At 38.7% G+C, this 21,249-nt stretch overlaps 1 protein-coding gene across 3 annotated transcripts in view; it reads left to right on the top strand.

The window, feature by feature from the left end:
* CD226 (CD226 molecule) overlaps positions 1-20,957 on the top strand; it is a 33,021-nt gene extending 12,064 nt beyond the window's left edge. For 2 of the 3 annotated variants that reach the window (XM_054817392.1, XM_054817393.1), the window contains 5 exons: positions 10,232-10,564; positions 17,369-17,480; positions 18,314-18,369; positions 18,729-18,811; positions 19,496-20,957. In XM_054817392.1, coding sequence (XP_054673367.1) covers positions 10,232-10,564; positions 17,369-17,480; positions 18,314-18,369; positions 18,729-18,811; positions 19,496-19,609 — 698 coding nt within the window. In that variant the 3' untranslated portion in view covers positions 19,610-20,957. The remainder of the gene's footprint in view (positions 1-10,231; positions 10,565-17,368; positions 17,481-18,313; positions 18,370-18,728; positions 18,812-19,495) is intronic. The other variant, XM_054817394.1, reaches the window with a different exon arrangement.
* Positions 20,958-21,249: the final 292 nt, after the last annotated feature.

Here is a 21,249-nt window from a genome sequence, read left to right as displayed (position 1 = left end):
CAGTATAAAATGCTAGGGGGAAAAAACCAAACCAGCCCTATTGGGAGTAGAGCAGATATCCCCACTTCCTTTCGGATGGAAAAGCTTAGATCAAAAAGAATTATAGGATTGTGGAAAACTCAGGCTGGAGAGACATTCCAAATTCATCTCATCCACCTCTGTGTTCTGAGGCAGCATAAGCATATCTGTATTATCGCTGTCTGATGCCCATGTTGGAAATGCATACATGATACTCTTGTGTAGTCATTATAGTGCTTAACTAGCTCTTACAATGAGATTTCTTTTCCCATTATATCTAACCTAGATATAATAACCGTGTTTAATACTGAGTTTATTCACTGTAGTCCTTCATTTGAAAAAAGAGGAAGGCTCTTATGTTGCCAGCCTTCAGTCATCCCTCTGTACTATATAAACAGAGTTCTTTTTACTTTTCTTCTTAGTTCATGATTCTAAATTTCATCATTCTTGTTCTCATTAAAATTTTCTCCAGTTTGTATATAACCTTATTAAAATAAGATACATAGAATGAAACACCACGTTCCATCTCAGGTATTACCATTGCTAAATGAAGCAGAATAATGCCTCCTTTGTCTTGTATATGACTCTCTGTTGACATACCTAAGAAAATTTCTCTTTTGGAAACAGACATTGCGATAACATTTTTGATTCTATTTGGCTAGCAATCAGAGTATTCAGATCCTTTTATTCAGCACTAGGGATTTTTTTTTTTACTTTTTCCCCTCTCTTTTCTTCTTTTTACTCCTTACCATTTTGAATGTGCAGTTAGTTACTAAGAATAATGCTGCTGCTGTGTACTTTTGGTTACTTTGCATCAGAATATGCTATGTTAAGGAAAAAAATTGTAACATTCAGTACCCATGAGGACTACAGTGTTTTTACCGAAGTAAGATAAAATTAGAAGGGTTGTTTTATATGTTCCCTGTGAGCATTGTTTTGATGAACACGCATTGCATGTCAGCTGGATACTATAGCTATTAACTGACTTGCTGTTGTGTGATAATTTGAGGATGACTCTCACTTCTCATCTGTTCATCTGCTGACCCAACCTGCTATATGGGACATTTTCTGCTTGCCAGGGTAGACTCTAGGATGCCGCGGAGAGACTGTCAAGGCTTGCCCACTCCTCAAAATAACCCCTGCAGCTTTTCCGTACGTACACCAAAGAAATTCCAGGAGAGATCTGGAGCACATCAGGCATGACTATGTGGTGCTGGAGGTGGTGGTCAAGGGCATGGGCATCTTAGGTGCTGTCTCCTTGATCTGCTGAAGAAGGGAAAAGCCCTCAGAAGAGGCGGCAGATTCTGTGGATCAAGACCCAGTTACATGGCTGGTGCCAACAACAAGGTGTTGCCTTTTATCACCATGGATGTTTTTCGATGATCAAGGACTCCTAGGAAAAGACAGGATCCACCAGAGCACATGGAGAAAAAGCATCCTTGCCAATAGGCTGGTGAGGGGAGCTTTAACAGGAAAGTGAGATGACAACTGACAAATGAGCGAGGAAGTGGACTGAGTTGACAAGCAAATGGTATTTGACCATATGGACAGGAAACACCTTGAAAACAACAAATCAGGACACAAGGGTGACCATCCCAAATGTGTCCACACAAATAAGGAAATGCTGAGGGGACTTATTGTAGGGAATCTCTTATACCTTTTCTGGGAAATCAGCATGACCGGATGACCATATGAAGTGTACACCAGCAAACACAGCACAGGCAACAAACAAGGAATTAGAGCAGTTGCAGGGATACGGTCTCATTGGGGTCACAGAGACATGGTGGGATGACTCGCATGACTGGAGTGCTGCCATGGCAGGATACAGGCTCTTTAGCAAGGACAGGCAGGGACAGTGGAGTAGGAGAGTTGCCCTTTATGTGAGAGAGCAGTGAGAATGTAGGAAGTTCTGCCTAGGAATGGATGATGAGCCAGCTGAGTGATCATGGGTCAGGATTAGTAGGCAGACCAACATAGGTGGTGTTGTCGTGAGTGTCTGCTACTGACTGCTTGATCAGGGTGATCAGGCCTGATGTATCAGACAACTGGAAGAAGCTTCTCATGCTGTGGTCCTCCATCTGGTATCTGTGGAGGAGAAACACAGCATGGCATAATCTATCCAGGAGGTTTCTGGATCACATTGATGAGAACTTCCTCACTCAGGTGATTAAGTAGCTGAAGAGAGGAGGTGCTCTGCTCAACCTCAGGTTTATAGAGAAGGAAGAAATTGTTGGGGTTGTGAAGATCAGGGGCAACCTTGGCTGAGTGGATTTCATGATCCCAGGAGAAGAGCATAAAAGCAAGAAGGCAGGATCACAACCCTGGCCTTCAGAAGAGCAGAATTTGGCTCGTTCAGAGGTCTGCTTGGAAGAATCCCCAGAGTAATAGAGAAAAGATTTTTAAGGAAAATCTCCTCCAACGGTCCATTGAGACAAGCAGGAAATCAAGCAAAAATTCCAGAAGACCTGCATGGATAAACAAGAAACTCCTGACTAAACTCAAATGTAAAAAGGAAATATAGACAAGACAGAAGTAGGGGCAGTTGACCTGGAAGGAACCTTGAAACACTGTCCAAGCATGAACAGAAATCCAAAACTGACCTGGAGTTGAATCTAGCGAATTTATTTTTTTGCAAGTATTCCCCTACCTCTATAACCCCAAAATACTTCATCTTCTCAGCTACTGTTTTCTGATTCTATACCACTGCAGCAACCACTGTGAAATTCAACTTTAGTATAGTATTATCTCTAATATCAAGACATACCACTGCTGTGGCACTCAGTAATTAAATCCAGTTCCAAGAATTTTATGAATCTGTTTTTTGTTTCTCTAAGTGTAAATGTGATGGATGAAATTTTTATATAATGAAATTTGGAAATCATTACAGGATGTAATTGCAGGGGGAAATGGGAAGTGCACTGTGACAGCTATAAAATATTCAGAAGTAAGGCAATAATACAGACTAACACAGACTAAATAATATTTTATTTGGGGAAATATATGCTAGGTTATGGAAGGAAAAGAGGTAGGTGAAAAGCAGAGGGTAAAAGGAGTTACAGATTCAGATAGTTAAACATCCAAATGTTCTAAAGGAAATCACTAAGAATTGATTAATATTTTAAGTTCTGAAATTTTCCCATGTGCAGAACCTCTTTCTACTGCTTATATTTCTAATGATGAATCTTTCTTTCAATGGGTCCGTCACACGGGAATATAATTTATAACTTAATAAGGACAAAAAGAAATGGAAAGGAAACATTTGGTAAAAAATACTGATGATATATTGATTTCCTTCATTTTCTTACCTGGTACCAAGCCGCATAACAAACTCATTATGAAATAAACTGTATCTTTTCTTCTTCTCCAATATATTTTGATTCCATAGAACAATCCATTGAAAGTAATAACTAGGATCTGAGATGCAGGGCAGCAATTCCCCACAGTGCACCCTCATGCCGTGCCCCTGGGCATTATAACACTTCTGGGTCTGGGCAGCACAGGCGTGTACTCTGTTCCTTGCCTTGGCACCCTTGGCTTTGCCTCCTGAGAAACATTGGTTCAAATAGTAGTCCTTTGGAGCAAGTTTGATTTTCACACCCTTTCCCTTCCCCTCTCCCCTGCCTTTTATCATCTGTATGGCTTGAAACACGCTATCCTCTGCTCTGCCTGAAGTCTGACCCTCGGGAGCCTGGTGGAAGATGTGAGCAGGTAGGCACAAATGCACGCGCACACACGCGCGTGCTGTGGCATGCAGTTTCTCACTATAGCATTCCTCTTCACCCACTGTGAGACAATAGGGATCAATAACAATAAGTGAAGGCTGAGCACAGCATCCTGTGCCACGCCTTCCGTCTGCTCATTGAACACCTATTTCTGGTAAATTCCCTTCATCCCGAACTGATGGAATTCCTGGAGAGGATGAAAATTTGAAATTCCGTCCTTTTATATCTTCAAGACTCTCTTGCAGGTGAATCCTGGCATAGTACATTGCATGCCTTTATCAGATGACTTCTTCCCCAACAACCAAATTTTCCTTGCTGGAAGTTCATGAATGTCTATACCTGAAGAGAGGATGATTTTCTCACTCTTATTAGCACTGTACTCTTTCTCTCTCTCTCTTTCTTTGTCATCTCCCTTTCCCCACACTCTAGGTAACTAAAGTTCAGCTTAAAAGAATAAAATAACAACAAAGAGTAATGCAATACACATAAACAAACTGGAATTGGGAGGTGAATTACAATTGCACGCTAAGTGTTTATAATGTCATGCAGAATTTATAACTGGTACAGAAAGATTCACCAAATGGTGACAATATTATTTAATATCTTTTTAAAGGGAAATTTAAAGAGTAGAGGATTTTAAATACTTTCATTTTAACTTTTATGATCCAAATAGTTGCTATTGGAAAAATATATCCTTTTCAAACACTGCACTACTGCTGTTTTCTGAGTCTGATTGTAGAACTCGTGTCAGTAGCTCATTAGAAATTAAGATCTTTACTGTTCCTACTTATTTAATAGCTAGGGATCCATATCTCCCCGTCTCTTCCAAGAAAGGGCAAAACTATTTTTTTAGAAACTCAACAAAGTTGTGTGGTATGTACTAATACAGTTAGACATTAATGGAAGACATTAGTTTAGGAGCTAAATATAATCCCATATTTAGCCATTTCAGGAAGGGTGAAGGGGTCAATCTTGAAGTATTTTCTCATCTGAAAGTTGATTTTCTTGGTGAAAAGATCCCCAGAGAAAGTTCATCCTCATAAAATTTTAAGCCTCTTTTTCATCTGCAGTTTATTTTGTCACTTCTTATTATAAGAAGAGGAAGAAGATTGTGTTTTTACATGGAGCTTCAGCAAACCAAGTGAGACCTGGGAACTTGTCTGTGCTCTAGCGCTAAGCTAGCTTTGCAGTTTTGAAAAAAACTACCAAGGTCATTAGTTATTTCTGATGGAGAGCGTTACTTCCTAAGGGTAGCTGAGCTTTGAAGGTAGCTCTGTTACCATCAGCCTGAGCAGCAGGAGCTTGTCCTGACTTTGTGGTACCTGGGAGCACCTGGAAAATGTCTGTGTGCAGGGACGGCTGAAGGTAGGGTGTGACTCCCCGCATTTTTGCTCGGCAGTGTGTGCACTTGCCTGCAGCAGCTGATGTTACTCTCTTTGTATAAAACCAGCTATGATAGTGCTTAACCTCTGCTAAGCTTTAAGCCTCAACAGAGATGCAGAAACATGGAAAGCCAGAAGAATGTTTCAATGCATTTTTTTTTACTGCGCTGAATTTTGCCTTTCTGAAGTTGCAGAACTGATTTTAAAGTACGAATATTGTTCCCTTTGAATATTATTTTAAACCAGGCAGAACACATGGGATTTATATGTAGTTCAGAGTGAAACACTGCACCTTGTGTAAGATTATAAATCTGGGATTGGTGAAATTTGTAGTGAACAGTAATTAAAATGTCATAGAAACTGACTATAAAAATAAATAAATTAGGTGAAAACAAGTCCACGTATTTAAGTGAATTTCTTTTGAAAAAACAAAACCAGCTAATCCTATCGGAGACTCAAAGAAAAAAATAAAATAAAATAAAATAAAATAAAATAAAATAAAATAAAATAAAGTGTATAGGACAGGAGCCAAAAAGTAGAGAGTCTCTATCCAAAAGAATAGGGACCAAACTTTTACATAACATTGATGTCGACTTTCACTTGCTTGTAGCAAAGGGGGTGGGGTGGTGGTGGTGGTAAGATGACACTGTTGTTTTATTTTCCCTCCAAAAGGAATGTCTTAATTTCAACAATTTCCTTGCTGCAGAACTTCATTTTAGTTGCTTGATCCTTTAAATCCTGGGAAGCTGGTTTATACTCTTTTATACCTCTGTTTCTGATATTTGCTTTCCAAGAAAAATATTGAAAGTTTATGTTTTTAAAAATAGGAAAGCTTGCATTTTTTCTCCTTTATGGCCCTAAAAGAGTTAGAAAAAAGTATAATTGCAAAATATGATGAGATAACATTATGCCTAAAGAGATGCCGGGAGAATATCAAACACAGAGCACTTCTTTACTGAGCAGAAACAAATGCACCTACCGTGAGGGCTGTCACCTCCTACTTTCTGCCCAGGAGGCAAGATGCTGTGGCCATGGCAGGGGGCAGAGCAGGCAGCAGTGCCAGTGGCCGGCACCAGCAGCAGGCAGGGGAAGTCTATTTTTATCAGATGCAACGATACCTTTTTTTTTTTTTTTTTTTTTTGGCATTTCTGGAATGCTCACACATGGTGTGTCACCTTGAGTTGTGCGTGTGCGGGGGTGAAGGTATGTGGGTGTGCTTTTGTCCCCGTAGAAGTATTTCTCGGAATGGGAGGTTCTCTTCCTATGTGTACCAGGCTGAAAGCAAAGAAACTCTGTTCAGAAAGGTGCTAAATAAAGAAAGTGATTGCACAGAGGAGAGGCAGTATGAAAGAACTATGCTGATGCTGGTGTCAAAATAAAATGGGACAATTGCTTAAAACAAAAGCCTGGAATACTTTAGTGTACTTGGAAGATTTAATTAGAACTATGTAGGCCTGATTCTCCACTGCTTGTACGTTATGTAATCATCTAAGCTGTGCAAGGTATCATATTGTAAGAAGGGGAGGGATTCACATCTGCCATCAAGAGTGAAATACCTGAATGTTGCTACATACTGTCAAGTAAAGTACACATGCAATGAAAAAAATAAAATGTGGCATGATGTCTGTGTTTGAAAATGGCTATAATAGAACGTACAGTGGCTGAGAATCTCAAAACTTTTTCTATTTTAATTTGGCTGTTTGTACATAGTTCTCACTATTAGCATATTATTTATTATTTGTATATCAGCAAATTATACAAATATATCAACATTTGTACCTGGAAATTCTTCATCGAACTTGCAAGGCAACCTTAGCTTTGTAATGTACCTGTAAAAGTACACCATAGTATGTTGTAGTATTATATATTACTGGGAAACTGTGATACATTGTTTGGCAAATACAACATACAATGTTAACTAATAAGTTTTAAGACAGAAAGGATTTTCATGATTTTGGTGGAAAACATTTATCTTGTTCACAGTTCACCATAGGTATAATGTATATTTTTCTAGCAAATGTACGGCACGGCAGCAGGGAAGGCGGCTGTTTTTTATACAGTCCTGGTTGTTGCCCTTTGGGTCAGGTGGGAATCCTCTGAAAGGTGGGAGGTATCATCATCATCATCAACAACATAATTTCCCTAATAAGCATGCTTAGATAGGAGAAACACCTGGAGTTCTGGGTAGCATTGGCATGAAATGAATAGGACAGCAAGGATGGACCCAGGAGTAGATGAGGAGACTTCAAGGCTCCTAAGGAGAGTGTGGTAGCAGTAGGGCTTGCTCATAGCAGAAGACAGCAAAGGCTGCACAGTGAAGAAGACAAGATTTCTCAGGGAAAAATATGTGGTTTATTGTAAAGCAGGCTGTTGCTGGAAGTTAGTGGTCTGGAAAGTGGGACAGGAGGCAAGGATCTGACACGTAAGAATATGATGGGCAAGAGAGAGAATTGGTTTAAATTATCTTTTCATTTACCCCTCTAGCAGATTTGAATCTGCAGATCTGAATCTGCTAGATATATAAAAAAAAAATACCTTTTCTAGTCTAGTGACTTTAGAGGGACTGCACTTCAAGGAACATATTTTACAAGTGTAGACTCCCATCATAGTAGTCTTATTTGAATAACACTTAGACTTCCATGAGTAAATTCTTGCTGGAACTAACATGATATCTTAAATTATTATCTAGCCTTGGCAGTCGTCGTCAGTAATAGAAATTTAGCAGTCTTTGGCAAGCTGTCCAAGGAGTTAATTAACATCACTGTGTTGTACCTTCTGTTTAGTTTAGTGAATTTATCTCTCTTCTGTCCTTGTCTATCATTAACATTCTGTCTCCTTGATTGCAGTCTACATAGATCTTCAAGTTCTTCATTAATTTTTTTTTAGGTAAACTCATTAGACACAGTTCCTTTTGTCTTTCAGCATTTCAATGTTTTAATCATACTTCTGGTCTCCAAAGGCAGAGGGAATGTAAGTTTTCTGTGCTGTGTTCTATTGATAAAAAAATTGCAGGTCAGACTTTTTCATTCACCATTTCACAGAGACTGCACAAGTCTCAGAACTCAGACTTCCACAATGAAGTCTCCATCCTGTCAACATGAATGGAATCACTTATTCCTAGATTTAGGGTCGTATGCTTGCCCACATGAAATCCTACTGCTCTTTGCACCCAGCTTAGGAGGTGAGCTAGGCCACACCATATTGCTGATTTCTCCAGTACCTATGATTTTGACAACCCTAGCACTACCAGCATCCAAAGCAATACAGTTTACCAGCATTTTCTTCCTTAGATTTTTAGTAAAAAATGTTCTATCAAGGAGGATCTATATCTCGCTCAGTCCTATAAGGTATTCAGTTCCACCCAGATAGCTACTGTAACCATACCATCCCATGAATCTGGGTGCAGCCTCATTTCAGAACTTTTTTTTATAAACAGATTGAGGTTTTGATGCATTTAATGACTGTAATTTTTCCTATGCAATTTTAATTTTCTGTCTCTGCTTCCAGTTGCTGCCATAGATAGAGGCAAACACATTAAAAATATATAGTAGTGACATTTTTTGACTTAAAGACATCTAATAAAGAAAGAAACTCATTGAAGAGCCTGAAAGATCAGTCCTTTTACAGTGTAGGAAAAGCCTGATCGTTAATCTTTTTCAACGTCAAAGTCTTCAAAACATGACAGTGCTAGTCCTAACTTATGAGATACAGGCATTGCTGTTGTAGTTTAACCCGGGTGGTAACTGAGCACCACGCAGCCACTCGCTCACCCCTCTCCCTACCCAAGGGGATGGGAAGGAGAATGGAAAAAAAACTTCTGGGTTGAGCTAAAGACAGTTCAATAGGATAACAAATGAAGATAGTAGTAGTAGTAGTAGTACTAGTAGTAACAACAGCAACAACAATAATAATAGTAGTAATAATAATAATAATAACAACAACAACAACCCAAAGTGATTCACAAATGCAATTGCTCACCACATGTGTAAACCCCCCCGCCGATGACCAGCCTGTTTCCGAGCAGCCATCCCACCTACCGGCTAGCTTCCCCAGCTTACGTATGGAGCACGATGTTCTATGGCAGGGAATGTCCCTTTGGCCAGCCTGGGCCAGCTGTCCTGGCTGTGCTCTCCCAGCTTCTTCTGCACCTGGCAGGCCGTGAGAAGCTGAAAAGTCCTTGGCTTAGTGTAGGCACTGCACCTACCCAGCAACAGCTAAAACCATCAGTGTGTCATCAACATCATTCTCATACTAAATCCAAAACACAGCACTGTACCTGTTACTAGAAAGAAAATTAAATCTATCTATCTCAGCCGAAACCAGGACAATTACAGAGTTGACTTTAGAAACCAAGTGGCTGTTGAATGCTCTGAATATCAGAAACATTGACAATCTTTCTATTGAAGATTTTTAATTTTTTTCTTAATTTATAAATAGTGAATTTTATTATTAAAAACAATAAGTTAGAGCAGAGGGATTTCAGTCAAGATTATTTAAGATATATCTATGGCTTATATGCAGTGGAAGTCTTGAATTTGTCTGGAAGTCTCCTTTCATACCACAGCGTGACTATCCCACAGGTTTTTCCCAGTAGAGTATATGAATGGAGATTTTTTTCATTTAAGTGGTGAGGTTTGTGAATGGGAGAATTGTAGTTCATAGGTTGGAATCTCTTTTAACATAATTTACTAATGCATGTCCTGAGGGTCACATCAAACCATTTTCTTATTATAATTAGTGTGAAAGCAGAACAAGACTATCAAAAATTTAATTAGACTGGCCCCATAATTTATGCTGTTGAATATTTGCTGAAACTGTTAATAAAACATTCGTGTACTCAAAATGTATAGAAATAGCCTTCTTGCAATGTCATCACAGCCTCACAGTTCTATAAGACTGTTTTGTCTAAATGTGCACAAAAGTATAGTCATAGGTAGGTATAAATGATATTCTTCAATATTTCAAATTATTTGAGTATCTTCCTGTTGTAAGTCAATTTCATTAATATCTGCCATACAGGAATTGTTGATACTAAACTTCCCTTGAATCAATTATAATCTTTTTTTTGTTGGTTTTTTTTTTTTTGTGTGTGTGTGTGTTTTTCCACAGATGCTTTTGAAGTATCTGAGAAACGAAACAATCACATGTTTACCAAGCCAGGAGGAACTGTCACTTTTACTTGTCCTTATAAAATTGGAGATTCAGTGCAGCAAGTGATGTGGGAAAGGATTAAAGCAGATCAGGTAGATACCATTGTTCTGTGCAACTCGTCAGGAAAGCACAGCTTTGGTTCAGATTTCAAAGAGCGTACACTGGTGGATTGCTCTGATCAGGCAAACTCCATGATTGTCATTCAAAACATTACCGCCTCTGACTTTGCAACGTACCGCTGCGTGGCTACTGGAAGAAACAAAACCTATGTGATGAGTTTTACTGTGGCTGGTAAGTAAAAAAGGAAGTGGTAAATGTTTTTTACAATAGGATCTTCTGAGGTATTAACACTTGTACCCATATAAAATAACTCTTCAATAACAAGTGAGGATTTATTTCAATACCACATTCCAATTAGCAGCGTGTAAAAGATAGTAAAGTTGACAATTATCTTGTTCCCACAGAAAGAATCTGGTTTTAAGCTTGTCTGATCTCATTATAGGGCTTTAGACCTGTTTGTGAGAAACTGGCTTGATGTTAGGAAGGAGGCGCTTTGGAAGAGGAGAAACTGCCTGAGTTGGCAGGGAGGGGTGGGCATTCTCCCAGCGAAGCCACGAGGAGAATTCCCCAGTAGCACAGTACACAGCAGGGTCCAGACCGACCCTCCAACAAAGGCAAAGAGCACACTCTCATTTGAAAATGTAAAAAATTGTAAAATGGCCTCTACCTTATTCATGTAAGGAGTTTCTTTAGAGGGAGCTGAGAAGCTCTCTAGGTTTTGCTGTGACTGTTGTCAGTTTGATAATAGTGGGAACTTACGTCTATATCCGTAGACACTTAAAACAACTTTTCTCAAACTGTGAGCTGGATCCCACCTCTACTTCTATTTTCTGTTATGACAGAACCGCCCCTCCTCAGTTTTGGTTCTTCTTTGTAGCATGCATTTTGAAGATACGGTTCTTGTACCACCCCAGTCGTTCTTCTCCTGTTGCAGCATTCAGTCCAGCTCTCTGGTATCTTTTGAGGGTACTGCTTTTGTTCTTGGTAATAAATGTTAGCAGACCTCTCTTTGACAGTACTAAGATCTGTGGCATGGGGTATGAAACTTCAGAATATGTGTGATCTGTGGTATTGTTATTAAGAAGTGGAGAATGTTCTTGGGCAAAAAAAAAAAAGGCTGACCTTCTTTACTCTGAATACTTGACCATAAAAGTCTATGAAATTGAGCAGAATGTGATGAAAAGGAGTACCAGAAGAAAAATTCCTCTCACCTCTGATAATTTTAAACATTCAAATTTCAAATTGTTGACTGTATTCTTATAATCAAGCATACTGAAATTGTAGAGCAATAGAAATAGTTTTGTTTACTCCAAGTGCAGTGCTTCTCATACTGAAATGAAAGCATATAATGAGTTGCAAAAAAATGCATTAACTTTAAGAATTGTCAGTCCTACGTACACAAACTGGTTCTTCTCCAAAAAAAGAGTTTAGTTTCCATGCTTCTTTTGCTCTTGAAACAAATCCTATTCATCATTTTTACTTCTAAAAATGCCAGCATAGTTATGCCTGTTTATTGTAGAAAAAAGGTCTGAAACCATTGAAGAAGCTGAAGTACCGTATGATTCAGAAAACACCCCATCGTCTCCCTTTTAGGCCCTCACTATATTATGAAGCGCATTTTGTTGAATTTTCATTAATATCAAAGGACATGAAATGCCAAGGATTTCCAATTATTTCTCTTTGGACGTTTAGAACTGTTTCAAAACATGCAATTAATATTTCCAGTGAGATATGGAGAAGCATTAAGGGGAAAGGAGTGACGGGCTAGGCGCCAGCTCCCTCCGCACGCTGTGGTATACCTGGTGAAGTCTCTCACAAACTCACAAGTGACTTACTCGATGCAACAGCTGTGGCTTCAATAAACCAAGTGGTGTCAGAAAAGTGCTATGTTATTTTTTTGTGTGTGTTCTATCAGTTCAGTCACTTCATTTTCTTTGGCTTAGCATTACAGCTAAATCACACTCTAGCTTGGATTTTCTACCAAACTCTTCCAATGTTTTTAGTCTGTTGGTGTGATTCTGCAAGGGTGCTGCAAATCTTCTCGCCTTGCCCAGTTCCAGAGATGTTTTGAAATACTGAAGTTAGGAGCTGGGAGAATAGCTGTGCTGTAAACAGTTGTAGAGAAAACTCTGTTTATGTTAAGAGAGAGTAAGAGGAAAAATAAGAAATTTTTTTTTTTTTTGAGAAGTTGCTGTTGAGAAGATGTCAAGAATTTTTAAAGAGGAGGAATCTTGGGTGAAAGGAGGTAGAAATAAGAGCACAGAATTATTTGCAGAACTGATAATAGTTCCAAATCTGCTGATTCAAAGAGGTGGTACAGTAGAAAGAAGCAACACTGCTTAGACTGTATTTTAAAGCAAATTGCTTGCATTAAGATACATTCTAAAGGTGACTGTATTTTTGCAAGGAGAAATAACATGGAATTCCTATGAAGCAAAAGAGAGAGGGAGAGGAATAGGTATTCAAGTGTTGGGAAAACCTGTGATATTCTTGCAGTTGTATTAGTAGAAGCTGGCATGCTGCATTTAAAGTCTTCAAACAACAGTGCAAATGAAACCATGAGATCCATTCAATATCAAGTTTATCTATTCCATCCCACTAAATATTGTGATTGTTGTTTTTCAGTAACAGGAGTTTCCAGCTGAAATGAGTCTTCTGCAAATCTTTGTTGACCTCAAAACCTGGAACACATAAAGCAACATGTGTATGTAAAGTAGTGTAGCTTTTGTTGGACGACACTTACAGAAACAGGAGGCTGAATATTACATAATTATAGAATGTGTGCAAGAGACTCTGGATTAATTCTTTGGATTAATTTCTAATGTGTTCTTCAACTTATTTCTCCTTCTAAAAATTCTATTAATAGGGAGATTGGTCATGTCACCAGATTCCACCTCTGAATCCATTTCTGATTTTTACTTACCATGCTTTTTCCATTGATTTGATTTCATTTTTTAGCATGTTTTTGAATGAAGGAAGCAGACTTAAAATCCATGCATTATTTTGGTAGGTGATTGGGAAAGAAGGGGACATGTCATATGAAAGAACTGAAAAATTAGAAGGGCTGAAAAAGAAATGCTTATACCATCTTGAAGACCTAGCCATTTTTAGAAAGATTTTGTAAGTATTTTTCTTGCTTCAGCAGAAAATGGGATAGCAAGCTCTCTTAGACAAAGGAAAATAGAAACATTTTGTGTTGCTGTGTGTTCCCACTAGATCTGAAAAACTGGTTGATGGTTGTATTTAAATGTACATTTAGGGGTCAGAATTACATTATGGTTTCTACTAGCCCCTTTCACCATCTTTGTACATTCAAGTACCTTAATGTTCTTATACTGTGGGGCCCAGAACTGCACACAGCACTCAAGGTGATGCCGCACCAATGCTGAATACAGCGGGATAATCCCCTTTTCTGACCAGCTGGTTACGCTGTGCTTGATGCACCCCAGGATGCGGTTTGCCCTCTGGGCTGCCAGGGCACGCTGCCGGCTGCTGTTGAGCTGCTGTTGACAAGCACCCCCAGATCCCTTTCTGCAGGGCTGCTCTCCAGCCACTCCTCTCCCAATTTGTACTTGTGCCCAGCGTTACTCCATCCTAGGTGCAGGATCCGGCATTTGTTCCCTTCATCCACTAGGCGGGTGACCTTATCATAGAAGGATATCAAATTAGTTAGACAGGATTTTCCCATCATGAATCCACGTTGACTGGGCATTTAAATTGTCCTTTAAATGCCTTTCAATAGCACGCAGTATGATCTTCAAAGCACCCGGATGAAAAGCAAGGGAATACTTGTCCAGTCATTGAGGGTTACCATACAGTCCTTCTGAGCTGGGACGAGACAGCAGTACCTCTGTGCCATAGAAAACAGGGTAAGGCTGCAGTCAGAGGTGAGGAGAATCAGGGTAGGAGTGAAATTAGCTTCCCTTCTGCCTTCATGAACTCTTCTAGTATGAACACAAGACATCAGTCCATGTCTGTGGGTCTCTATTCAACAAAGCACATTTCTCTGGGCAGGAATGCATTTGTGCTGGATTTCTGCCTTTCAGTTGTAGGCAAAACTATTTCAGTGATGTCTAGTTAGCATACCATACGTGCCAGTCCGGCAAGGCATGTGACAAGCTACATGAAGATCTTTAGAGTACAGTTCAAATCTCTTGTTAAAACAAATAACTGTCTGGGCCATCAGTGCTTCCTCCTCAAAACCAAAGGCAATGCAGTGAAGGTCAAAAATCTTTCTGCAAAAGAATTTCACAATCTTGCAGAGAAAATGCCAAGGCTACGAAGATGAGGGAGAGAGTGATACGCTGTCTAATACTGAACAGAAATTGTACTGAAAATACACTTAATAGCCTCCCATCAGCATATCACCTTTGATGAGAACACAAGAACTAAAGAGACACGTGACAAGCCTCTGACATGTTTCTGCAAAATCTTGAATGTTGTAAGTCAGTAATTGCAAAAGGTTTTGTATAGTTAAAGAAAACAAATGCCTCAGCAAGGCTTTGCTCAGTTCAAATAAGAAAAGGCAAAAGGGCCTTGACTTGTCGGTTCTAAAAAAAACTAAGGATTTTTCTCATCCAAATTTAACTGACAGCCGATAATCTCAGCTCTCAAACTCATTAACTCAGAGATTATTATCTTGACCTGATAAAATTGAAGGTGAAACTTCAGGAAAAGAAAAAGATCTGGAGTGCTTAGATTGAAGGGTGAGGATGTTGCTGAACTCTATCCAGATTCACCCATCACTGATGATAATTAAATACAAGATTTTTAAATTTTTTCTTTGTTTGCTTACAGGATGTTTTCTCCTTATTTCTCTAAGTGCTTACTGGCACAGATAATGCTTTTCTGTGGTGGGTAGCTACACACTTGGAAAAAAAGACATTATAATTTTCCCTAAATTTGGGCACAGCTATATGCACCATCCTGTCCTTTTAAGTACACAGCAGTTGAAAACATGCTGGAAGTAGAATGATTTCATATGCAGTTGTAGTACAAAAGACACCGGTTTTTGTTATTACGCTACCTTCAGCAGCATAAACTTCTCAGAGAATTTTCTTTCTTTTTTCTTTCCAGTAAAATAACATTGGAATTCAAGGATAAGACTCTTCTGTAATCAGTATTTTTTGTTATCCTTTCCAATGAGCATATTAATACTGAAGAGGTGTACCTGAGAAAGTCTCAACTGATACTCAGGACAGTCAGATAAGAAGCTGTGAAGCTTTTTGATCTGGGAGAGAAAAGCCATCTGGTGATGTCTCAGCAGCCGGTCAGCTGGGATTACTGTTGTTAGTGATAATGATTGTTTTCCATTGCCTATGACCTGAGCAGGTAACTTTCTTGTCTACCCAGAATGAAAGCTCTTTGGAGCAGCTCTGGTTTCATCTTCAGATGCTATCTTCCTCCGTACCATGAGTAGAACATTTAAGAGGGACTAACTTAAGACAGTTTTTTAGTTTCTATTCACCAACGAGTTGCTAGTGTTTATCTGAAACACAACAAACAAGTTTATGGCCATAAGATATGACCACAATCTCTTGTAGTAAGTAACACAAGAGACATTATTCCTTTTCCATCCCAGGGCATCCTCACTTTTTTGTACTTCTTGTTTTGTTTTACTTGTACATGTTGAGAAACTGAAGAACATGCAGGAAATATTTCTTCTTTGTTAGATTACTGGGCAGAGTCACACCCAATGCTTGCTTCATCAAGGCATTGCCAACATGTAGGGTCATTTGAGACTGCTAGAAGTTGATAAGATCATCTGGCTAAGATGTTTCCTGTAGCAGCTGATACTGCTAGCCACAAATACACTACGTACAGACATGTTTATTGCATACTGTTTGTGTGTGTGTGCTTTTTATGCTATTAGTTTCAAGTCTGCAGAGCGCTAGTGCAGAGATGCAGCAGAGAAGCAGGAAGCAGGGCACTGTGGTGGGCTGCAAAAAGCTGACTTGAAATTCTGTGGTTTAACAGACTTTTTTTAAATGCTACCACTAACCAGGTTCAGAACTGTGACAAGAGAAAGATTCATAAATATTTTAAATGCATGATAACTGTACTGAGGACTTGTGTTGTGGGCTTCCTGTGTGACTTTGAATATATTACCTCTGTTCTTTCCTCCAGCTTTTTTCACCTCAAAAATGAGAATAATATCACATTACCTCTCCGCAAACTTGAGCACTGTAAGAATATATTGACTTATCCCTTGAAGCCATTGCCTTGCCTGTCTCTACCCTTTAGTTATAACACGTTGCTCCTTAGCTTCATTTGAAGATGAGACTCCATACTGAAGAAGTCAATGCATTTTAAGCAAAGATATTATGAATGTAACTTTTCCTGCCTTGGCTGTAATTCTCAAAGCATTTTTGCTTAGGCTAGAACAAGTCGGTTTGGATGGGTTTCCTGACATCTATCATCAAAGCATGCACAGCATTAGGTTATTAAAAATAAAGCAATCACAATGGGAGAAATTTTTGTGGAAATATTTTTGTTTAAAAGTGAAAAGATTTCTTGTTGAATTAAAGTAGAAAACAACTGGTACGACTGTGTGCAGTACTGAATAGAAAACCTCTTGAGGACTGAGAAGATCTTCCCGGTACTCTGAAAAATATCTTATTGCCCATGGAAGTATCGCATGAATGTTAGGTATCTCTTATGGGACAACCTTTACAATGCCAAGAACATTCACTTAAGTAGTCTGAGTGCTTTTATTATCCATATATCAAGTCACTTCTGTATAGACTGTTTTCTCACCAGAGGAGGGAAGGAGATAGGAAAGGATTATACAAGGCATCACTGTTTTTTTCATACCACTGTGTTCTGTTCACCAGCCTTTGGTCATCCCAGTCACAACTTTCATAACAGCTAGTTCAGCATAACAAAGGCTTTTGAGAAATGAGGTCTGAATATTGAGCAGGAGCTGTCATGGAATAATGTCTCTACATAGTCATTGATTTTCAACTTAGTTTGTCATAAAAAGTTCATGCTGGTTTATATAAAATACTAAACATATTTATTACTATTTTATTTTAGAAGCTTGGGATCGCAAATGGTTTATTATGTACATAGCTGGAGGAACTGCTGCTGCTGTCTTATTGTTAATTTGTTCACTGATCTTCTGTATCACCGCTGCTTATTGCAAAAAGTGAGTAACTAATTTGCTTAATATATTGAAGCAGGTAAGTATAAAGGTGTTGACAGCTCATCCTACTATCCTCTTCAGAACCAATTAGAAAGAGATAGATGTGAAAATTTAATTTTCTTGCCAAAATTTTAAACTTGAAAAAACTAATCAGTTCTACAGCCTATGAAAAAAAGTGACTTTTTTTTTTTTCCTTTTTTCACATTAGAAAAACAAATGGCTTAGTCAAGTTCCTCAGTCAACCAAATGCTTACAGTGGCATTAGCTGAAACTTCATGCCAAGGGTGATTTGTCAGAAATAACAAATCTAGGTATAGGCTGTTCCTACTTTGTGCATAGAGAAGGACAGGTGACATCTTGAGGTTTTCTACATCTTCTAGCATTTTTTGTCTTCTGATTTCATGTTCCAAATTTGTTCACAGCTGGATCCAAACTAATAGTTTGCTGTATTCCTTGCCAAATATACGCTTCAGATAGGATCCAGAATGTCTGCTTCCAATGAAAAGAAATAGTGAGCAGAAAAAAAATTTCTTACCCTACCACAATATATGAGGCTGCTAGAACTTGTTGGCAATATATTATTGCATTTGCCCCTGAATCAAAGGGCCTTTTTATCTGTGTCCATGTTTTGATGAAACACTGCTAATCTCATGCATGTTACAGTTTGCAAGTCAGAGGAAAGACTGCTTGGATTTTTATTGTATTTATTGGTTTCAGTGAGAAAATAAAAAATACCAGCATTATCTCTTGTATGCTGGAATTAGATAGTTTGGACTATACTATCATGTATGGTGCAGTTCCCTCCATCGTGTTTCTGACTGAATGTGTATCATCAGAAAGCAGAGGAAGGGGATCACAGAGGCCTTATCAAACCATTTGTACTCAGACCCAGGTAAGATCAGCTAGAGAACAGGAGTTTTCTCGTATTTTGTATTGTCTATTTCTTAACATCTTTCTCTTCTGTATCTACTCTTTTTATCCCTTGAATCTTATAGTCTAATCTTAAAATATACAGATGGGAAAAATTGAATATTTTAAAGTATGATTATCCCTATTCACTCTTTTCAGCATTTTATAGCTACATTGAGAGACCCAACTGTGTTCCATATTATTAACAGATTAGCTCTTTTGGTTTGCTAGCTTTTATATTTGTGTATTGTTAATACCTTTTCTCCTCAAGTCACTACTTGTAAAACTTTATCAAGATTTTGGAGTTCTGAGTCTTTTTTTCACCTCTTAATCGTATTCAAGGCCTGAAGTTCAGAAGTGGAAAGACAGGAGCCAATCTCACTGCTTCTGCCTTGTCTCTTGATACCCTAAGTCGGGGCATGAAGGTATGTTGCGCTTAGGGAAATGACCCCATTCTCGCAGTGGATGTGAGACTCAGGTTTCCACCTATCTCCTCTGAGATGGCACTTCTGTATGATCCAACAGTGACCTCCACTGTAGATACGTCCTTATAAAGTCTTTTGACTTCCTGCCATTCCCATTTCTCTCATTCTGACTCTTGGGTCACTGTTTGTTCCAGAAGAAGGAAGCTCTTCCTAGGGTGACCATATGCTAGGGACTGACCATTTTCTTCAGAAATCATCTTTCCTCCCATGCCAGTCAACCAAGGCACCATCGCATTAAGTTGTCTTAACGCCATAACTAATTCTTGGCATAATCGATACCTTTAGAGTAATTAATGTTTTAAGATTGACACAGGAGACTATTTCTGCATCTGAAGTGTGTACGTGAGGGGAAGGGGGCATTCCACTGGTGTTTTACCAGGCACCTGATGTGGGACAGCTATGAAACATATTCAAAGTACAACTCCTTTTCTCATATGGCTTGAACCTGAAATGTATTTGTAGAAAACAAGATGACAAAAAATATTTTAATTGATGGTTAAATATTTCCCGATAATAAATCAGCATATGAGGAAAATTTATCAATTTTCTCCTTTTTCAAAGCTGTAGCTGTTTTGAGAAAAGTCCTTCAACTTTTTATTTTCTTTTTTTTAAATATTCTTCTAGACTGCTAACAGTTATGGAAGATACAATTTTCACGGCACACAGAACACAGGAAAAGGAGAAGAATCATCACTTGGTCAGACAGAGGAGATTTACAGCAACTTGAAAAATATCTGACACAAACCTGACAAAAGACCATTAGGTTCCTTCTTAAGAATGAAGTAACCAAAGCACAGGCCTTATATTTGCAGCTTAGACTTTTTTTCTTTGCGCCGGTGAGATGTCGAAGGTCAAACTGGCTGTGCAGAGCACTGCCTGGGTGGCTTTGGCTGGACAGCCAGCCTGATGTGTCTGTGTTGTATTGCAGTCTGCAGCATTAACATATTTTTTGATTCATATGTAAAATTAAAGAATATTTGTACTTCTGCAATTTAAACATTTTTACCCAGTAGCTGCACTCTTAAGTAAGAATTTTAGAACAGCTCTGACATGCAGAATGGAGCTGCATATGCTTACATAAAGTTAATTTGGTCTGAGAAAGCTATATGTGTGAGAAGCCTATATGACAGGGTGAGAAAGAAAATGTGCTCGATGTTGTCTACGTCCATGATTTTTGCATCTCAAATTGAGAGCTCTATAGAATAATAAATATCCATGATTTTCCACACAGGAGGTGTTATTTTGCTGCTGGGCAAACAGTACTATTCAGCTGACAAAAACAAATATATCAGGGATCCTTGAACCTAGATTTAAAAGTATGAAGAGAAGCTTGCTATCTGACAGCTGGGTGGTTTTACAGGCTTCTTGCCACTCACAACAGTTATTTCAGCGCTTTCTGTCTGGGGATGGAATAGAAGTGTGGCCCCTGCTCTACTCCCTCCCTCCTTACCTCCCCAACCCCTCACCCCATGCCCAGGAGAAAATAAAACATGAAGACTCTGTCACTGTCAGGTTATATTTAATAATAATTTATTATAAGGTTTAGTTGCACAAAAAATAAATGAGAACATGGAAGATACATGAATAAATGATGCAAAGCAGAAAAAAGCGTGATTCAGAACATTTACAAAACAATACACATACATATGTAGTTGTATGTGTGCATATGTATATATTCTGCTGAAACCTACAGAAGAAACCACACAGAAATTGAACAAACAGACAAAAAAAAAAAAAAATCCTTAAACAAACAGAACTAGAAGGCAGACCTGAGAATTAGGATCTACGCATCTTTTGGCCTTTTACAAATCTGCTGTATTACTGAGGACGAAATCCCAGTAGATGAAGGTGTTACCATGATGGCTGATAATCATATAAGTCTGCATACTACAAACCGTGTGCCTGGCCCACCTATGCTTGATTCCCCTTTTCTCTGGAAGCGTTAGTAAAGGTGTTGCTGAATATGTTGGGGCTTTTTTTGAAAGGGGTTGGGAGAGAGGCATTGTGAGCCTGCCTACCGATCAGTTACTGGTTCCACTTGGCTGGATAGAAAGGAGCGCCAACAGCCTGACAGTAAAAAGCACATTTTCCGTAGCCTTCTCCAATGGAAAGCTTTCTTCACGTGCACAGGAAAATAGGAGTCTAGGTTCTTCTGAGAATAATGTGGACACAAGGCTCCTCTGAACTATTTGAGCAATAATAGTGTCGTGGTTATCCTATACTTCAGCTAAAAAATCTAAAAACCTAAACCAAATTGCCCTTCAACCTAGCACTGAAGACTTAAATTGTTTACAATGTCATACACCCTTAGGAAACATCTCATTTTGGTTTTGTGTACTCCTGAACAAGGACATATACACATTGCAAGGGATATTTGT

The sequence above is a fragment of the Grus americana genome, chromosome 2, assembly GCF_028858705.1.
Source record: "Grus americana isolate bGruAme1 chromosome 2, bGruAme1.mat, whole genome shotgun sequence".
NCBI classification, from domain to species: domain Eukaryota; kingdom Metazoa; phylum Chordata; class Aves; order Gruiformes; family Gruidae; genus Grus; species Grus americana.
The sequence above is the reverse complement of the archived record's forward strand: the minus strand, read 5'-3'. Positions and strand labels throughout refer to the sequence as shown.